The sequence below is a fragment of the Lactuca virosa genome, chromosome 1 (assembly GCF_052849685.1).
Source record: "Lactuca virosa cultivar CGN04683 chromosome 1, Lactuca_virosa_CGN04683_v6, whole genome shotgun sequence".
In the NCBI taxonomy this organism is placed as follows: domain Eukaryota; kingdom Viridiplantae; phylum Streptophyta; class Magnoliopsida; order Asterales; family Asteraceae; genus Lactuca; species Lactuca virosa.
In genome coordinates, this window is record NC_136426.1 from 259,483,099 (window position 1) to 259,489,633 (window position 6,535).

The 6,535-nt window shown below is 32.4% G+C and overlaps 2 protein-coding genes across 2 annotated transcripts; one reads left to right on the forward strand and one right to left on the reverse strand.

Moving 5' to 3' along the window:
* The first annotated feature begins 438 nt into the window (after positions 1-438).
* Positions 439-2,107, forward strand: LOC145166470 (kxDL motif protein). The gene is made up of 3 exons (XM_079085458.1): positions 439-648; positions 1,524-1,676; positions 1,808-2,107. The coding sequence occupies exons 1-3, from the start codon at positions 533-535 to the stop codon at positions 1,908-1,910; spliced, it is 372 nt and encodes a 123-aa protein (XP_078941584.1). The 5' UTR covers positions 439-532; the 3' UTR covers positions 1,911-2,107.
* A 266-nt stretch (positions 2,108-2,373) lies between these two features.
* DRT111 (D111/G-patch domain-containing protein) lies at positions 2,374-5,834 on the reverse strand. The gene is made up of 2 exons (XM_079085465.1): positions 4,831-5,834; positions 2,374-2,843 (listed from the first exon to the last, which is right to left on the reverse strand). Exons 1-2 carry the CDS (start codon positions 5,686-5,688, stop codon positions 2,547-2,549), a joined length of 1,155 nt encoding a protein of 384 aa, XP_078941591.1. The 5' UTR covers positions 5,689-5,834; the 3' UTR covers positions 2,374-2,546.
* Between the last annotated feature and the right edge of the window lie 701 nt (positions 5,835-6,535).

Here is a 6,535-nt window from a genome sequence, read left to right on the forward strand (position 1 = left end):
AAGATTTCAATAGGATCTAGCTAACCAAAGCAGGTTTCAATAACTCTTATGTTTAAAGACTATCATACAATTTAATTTCTAACCAAAAAAGGGATATATACACTAAAGTCCTAATATTTTCAACGATTTGACAAGAAAGTCGTAAACTTTATTTTTTTGACAGTAAAATCCTAATTCGCAATTTGACAAAAAAAATTTAAACTGTATTTTTTTGACAGTAAAATCTTAATTATCGGCTAACCGGAAAAAATGATAAATATGTCAACAACTTCCGGTAGTTAGAACTTTATTAGTAAAAAAAATAAAGTTTAAGACTTTCTTGTTAAAAATATTAAGACTTTAGTGTGTATATATACATCCTTTTTTATTACCACAAAAAAAAAATTCCATACATATTTTTATAAATTATTTTTTCTACCCCATAAATCAATAACCACTTTTGCCTAAAAATATTTTGAGACCTCCTTGGTCGAGCAGCAAACTAACGAAGCACAAAATCGATCCCAACAAGCGGTTGAGCGGATACGAAAGAATGGAGCAATCGGAGAAAGAAGCAATTGCAGCAGCATCTGAAGAGCTCTCTCAGGAGTTCAAAACCCTAATCGATTCGCAGGATATGGATTCTTTAAAGCAATTGCAGCATATTATGTACCCTCCTCTCCCTTTCCCTTTCCCAATTTGAATTTGCTTTCCCGATCTGTATGCTTTTCACATGCCCCCTCTCACTCAAACATGTACTCTGTGTATGTTTGTGTGTTTATATGTTTATCTTTATGCTTGCGATTATTTATGCCAGTTCATAAATTAATATTGATCGGAAATTTGGCTGTTTTGTACTTCAATTCCACAATCAACATAAAAATTGTCGGAGCACCTTTGAGAATCTTTCATAGGTCCTCTTTCTAAATGATTCACTGCATTTATCCATTCAGTCTCATGAATTGGAATTCGTTTTTGTGCCAAATTTTAGCATCCTCTTAGTATTTATAATCCCCCACCAAAAAAAAAGAGATTTTTTTATCTTTATTTTGAAAGATGTTGGTGTTCTTCTATCATGCTGTGTCAGAAAGTATCGATATATCATTACTTTTATTACTCTTGTGGTCATTCTCTTGATTAATAAGAGGGAAAATGTCGACAAATTACATGTAAATGATTGAGAAACAACATGATTCAACTTAATCTTGTGCTGTGTTTTACCTAATGGAGACCTAAATTAATCATGTAAGCAAGATATGCTGTTTCTTTTTTACTTAATGGACATAAAGAGGAAAAAATTTAATCTTGTAAACTATTTTTGATGATGGGTATGAAAAGGGTATTTACGTCTTTTGCATAAACGGGAGATCAAGAGTGAGCCCTTTGTCCCCCACCTGTTTGGGAATTGGGTGGGACAAAAAGTTGCAATCTTTCTCATTGTACATACCTCCTTAATTCAAATTTTTTCTTTAAATTGTAAATGTGTTTTATTAAGGTAACTTATCATTTGTCAAAATTTATATCTTTTTTTTATATAATTGCAGATTGGGGCGTTTGCAAGATAGTAATGCAGTGCTTTCACATTTTAATGACTATTCAGAGCATTGTTATGCTGAGGTGTCAAGTGATCTTTATACAAATACACGCCTTTTAAAGTCCATGAAATTGGACCTTGATTATATATTTCAAAAGTTGAGGTTGGTTTACAAGTTACAAGTTATCTTTCAGTCTTTTTGAATTCTTTATAACTTATTGCTATAATATATCTGCTTTATTTCGTACTATTTCTAGCCTTTAACCCTAAATCAATATTTTATTTTTCTTTCAGGAGTTTAAAAGCAAAGATTAAAGCCACGTATCCTGATGCATTCCCTGATGATTCAACAATAGAAACTCTCGACAGAAGGCCGGATCTAGAAATACCTCAGTGAAATTGAAATATGATGTTATTTTTTGTTTTCAGCATCAACTTCATATTTACATGCTTTTTTTACAATTTTTTTTTTTTAAATTTTCTTTCTCCTTTAAGAAAGTTCACTTTCTTTTGACATGGTATTTGACATAAGGCCTAAAAAGGAGGATTTATTTTGTGTAATGACATAATTATGAGACGAATTGGGGTTTTGCATTTGTATTCTTTACAATCATGTTTATAATTATGATCTTATTAACTAAACATAAATGGTCAAATTGAGATAAGAGGAATGAAAACAATTTTTTTTTTATTGGAAGAGAATTAAAAAAAGGCTATTATTTTCAACCCCAAACCTCCATATATTGTGTCCTTACCCATTTTAGAGTTTAAATCGCGGCATCCCCTTGAAAATGTTGTGTGGAGAAATTATGTTTAAAAATTATTTGATAATATAATGATATACTAGAACAAGTCACGACTTAGTGTAAAAAATAGATATCAAAGTATCCCAATCTTTCTAAACATACCCAAATAAACTTGTACATTATAAAATCTTGATTACAAAATAAAAGCTTCTACATCATAAAAGTTGCTCTATAATGTAGCAAAATCCAAAAAATAGTATCAACAAAACCGAAAACCCTAAAAATTTCTAGATAAATCCGGGGACTTCCCCGGGCATTGGAGCCAACTCATTGGTATTAAACCTTTCTTCCTCATAAAAAGTTGCACGGACAACTCTACCCCCGAAAAAGCGACCTTCAAGATCCACAAGTGCTTTTGTTGCTTGTTCCGATCTCTCAAACTGCACAAATATTCTAACCGCTTCATCAACCGGAAAATTCGGCTCCGTAATTTCGAATATCAAAACTCGTGTCACCGTCCCGTATTTTGCACATTCCTCTGCTACTTCGGTTTCTAGATCGTCGTCTACCTCACCGGGACCCACCTTCAAAGATTTCAAAAATAATCATATATCATTTGTTTTATGTAGAAATCAATTTAAGGGGTTAATATTTTAATTTCAAATTTTTTTTTTCTCATCAAGGTATGGTACTATAATATCATTTGTCTTATTTGTGAATTATTTATAGCATCCTACTTTCTTTCTTCCGTTGCAATATTGTAACTTTGATTTTTTTTTTTTTTTGCTCATCAAGGCATTGTACTATAATATATTATTTCCATTTCCTTCTATTGCAACTACTTAATTTTTTTTTAATTAAGACATTGTACTATGAAAGCTTCTATTTCTTTCTATTTCAATGTTATGCTTAGAAAAATGGGTTAATCTCATAAAAGACCTTTTATTTTGTGTTTTTTTCCGGATTAAACTTCAACTTTATTTTTTTCCCTGAAAAAGACCTTGCATTTTTTTTCATTTTTTCGTTTTTTTTTTTCATCGGTCCCTTTTAGTCTTTTTTTTTCCCCGAAAAGCTTATAAAATGTGAGGGTTTTTTCGGAAAAAACAAAAAACGTTGAAGATTTTTTCGGAAACAGTTCGAAGGTTGAGGGTTTTCTTCGAAAAAAAAAAAGACAAAGTTGAGGTTTTTCGGAAAAAATGTAAAAATACAGGGTCTTTTTCAGGAAAAAATAAACTTTGAGGTTTAATCCTGTAAAAACACAAAATATGAGGTCTTTTAACATACTTAATTTCTTACAAATGAAAGTACATTGTTGAAATTAGTAGCAAAATGTAAGTATGTTTCTATTATTGGTAAAACAAAATATAAGTATGTTGCTTTATGAGTAAAAAAAAATAATATAGATTGCCTACAACTTGAAAAATCAAGTTCTGAATGCGATAATCAGCTAATCAATTAAAACCACAATTATGGATGGTTGAAGTTATTTACATTTTATCTCAATAAACAGTTTTCTTGGAAGTAATTATTACTTGTTTCTCCAAAACTGGCTATTTTTGACCCTAAATAATCATAAAATTATAATCATAATCAGATTTTGACACTCAAATGCACATCCAAACACCACATAAATAGATAATTATGCCAACTTGATTATTTATTCTTGAAATCCTTCACCAAAAGTAAGGTGAAAGGTATCCTACACCGACTCAACTAAGAAAATGACCAAACTGCCCCTGCCTTACCACTTTATTAAGTATACCAATGAATACAAGCTCTGATTGTTGCATATAAATGGAGCTATAATTTCATATAGGATATTATAATTGTAAGGACAAAGAATATACATATCTTATATCATAAATACACGGATTAAGTGCAACAAATAGTTACACCAATAATTATTGGGTATTTCTTTTTGACTTAATGCAGAAATAATAATAGAAGACTGAAACATTTCCCATTAATTCCTATTTTTCACAAAATTTCCCTCTTACTTTTCCTTCCATTCCACAAGTATGATGTTATTTTCCCAAATGTTTTTTTATAAATGTCATTTATTGAAGCTGCAATTAATAAAAAGAAGAAAAAAAAAACAGAACCTTTATAGTATGATGTATAACAATAGATGGAAGAACATTTTAGTGATAAAATAACTACAAAAAGAGCATGATTATTTCCAAAAGTTTTACAGTCATTATGAATTAGTATATTCTTTCACACCTGAATTCAAACATCCTAAGAAGGGCAAATAAATAAAGGATTTGACCATTTTAGCCCTACATTCAATTTTTTTTTACTGAATTCATCAATTTTATGTGAGAGGAGTTGGGAAGAAAAAAGGAAGGACAAATAGGTAAAGGGTTAGTGTATTAATACATTAAGCAAGGTTTAAGTGTTCCATTAAGCTCATTAAGGCCTGAGACATAGAAGCCCTGTTTCTCTTAAGACTTAGCAACATCTCTTAATTTTCATGGCTAAGATCTTTTTACCAAGTTAACGACAATATATGATCAAGATAAAAAGTTGAAAATCATGTTTAAAGAAAGGAATTTAGTGAAATGTGTTTACCATGTTCCTGAGAAGCACAACACGGGTAGGAACACCATTGATGCTAACACCTTTTGCCTTCTTTTCTGGCTGTTGTTTAGGTTCACTAGCATTGACGATAACACCAGCTCGCCTATCTGTCTTCTTCGCCATTAATGGAGTCGTAATCCCCTGCTCCTGTTTACCCAATCCTTGACCTGCTTTCCATCCCATTTTAGCCATCATTCTTTGCGCAGCAGTCATCTGTCCACCAGCACCAACACCCAAACCACCTGTTTCAGACTTTTCGATACTAAATCCATCAGCACCACTAGCAGGTGGGGAAGGCGACCTCCTAGGGACACCACTACCGCCACCGCCGCCAGTCATGGCAGCACGGCGCTTCCACGCTTCCTCGCCGGAGATATTATAATCCTTCTCTCTATCTTTCTCCATATTCTCCCTATCTCGTTTTTCCCTTTCCTCTTCTTCTTGCCGCCTCCGGTCGAGTTCTCTCTTCATCTCAGCCTCGGCGGCTTTCCTTTTCCTTTCTCTCTTGTACTCCTCGTAATCATTTGGTCTAGCGGGATCGTATTCCTCTACCACCGATGACGTGACACCCACAAGAGCCGGTTGGAACGACGATGAGCTTCTGGTAATCACATCTGGCACCGGAGGGGCAACTGCGGTGGAATTGACGATTCTGGGTTTGGTTTGTTGGGGTTTCAAAAGGGTTTTTGGGGGCGGGATGAGTGAAGAAGAAGATGGTTTGCGTAGAGTTGGTGGTGCCATTTTGACACTGCTAGACCAGACATTGGAGGAAGGATTGGTGATTCTGTTATGAGAATCTTCATCTGTGGACGATGGAGGAGGTAAGTCTCCGTATAATCCACCAAGCATCGTTTGATGAACAACGATTAATTGAAGAAATATAGAGAAGAATCGTCGTGATCTGGAACTTGCGATAATAGGGCTTTTGCAGTGACGAGGAACAGCTTCACCTCTTACCCGTTGATTCTGTTCTATTTCATCCCCATCGTTGGTAAACCAATTTACAAGAAAAAAAAATACAAATAATGCCTGAGAAAATGTCCATACTAATTATTTTTTTAAATTTTACCATAAAATAGTCGAAAGAATAAAAATTATCATATAATTATAATTTTTTTTGCAATGATCATCTGCAAAATTATCTTATAATTATAATTGTCAAAATCTATGTTTATCTACAAAAGCTAATGTCATCTACAAGTTCTTTTTCATGGTCTTGTCATTTTGACTGCGAAAATTATATTATATTTTTATAAAAGAAAGTTTACTAATTTCCTTTTCTTTTGTTTTTCTTATCAATTATATTCACCTTACCCCTTTCTACTCTTATTAATATAACATGAGTTTAAAGATTCATATCATATGAGTATTTTATGTTGTTTGTGTTTGTGGTTCATGACAATAAGAAAATAGGAAATTGATATATGTTAGACCATTTGTTATAAATTTTTGTGTTGAAATTCTCGTATGTAACATCCCAAATTTTAAACCAAAATTTTCATTTTAAAATATAAGCAAACAACCTCCAAACCATCTTTTTAAAAGTATATAAAATTCATTTGTTCCAAAGTCATAAAAGCATATAGTCATGACACAAAATTAGTGGATTTCTCAAAACAAAACAATAAAACCAATATGAGTGTATAGTCACACCACGCCCTTCCTCTTCTCACTAAAACAACTTGAAAAACTGTAA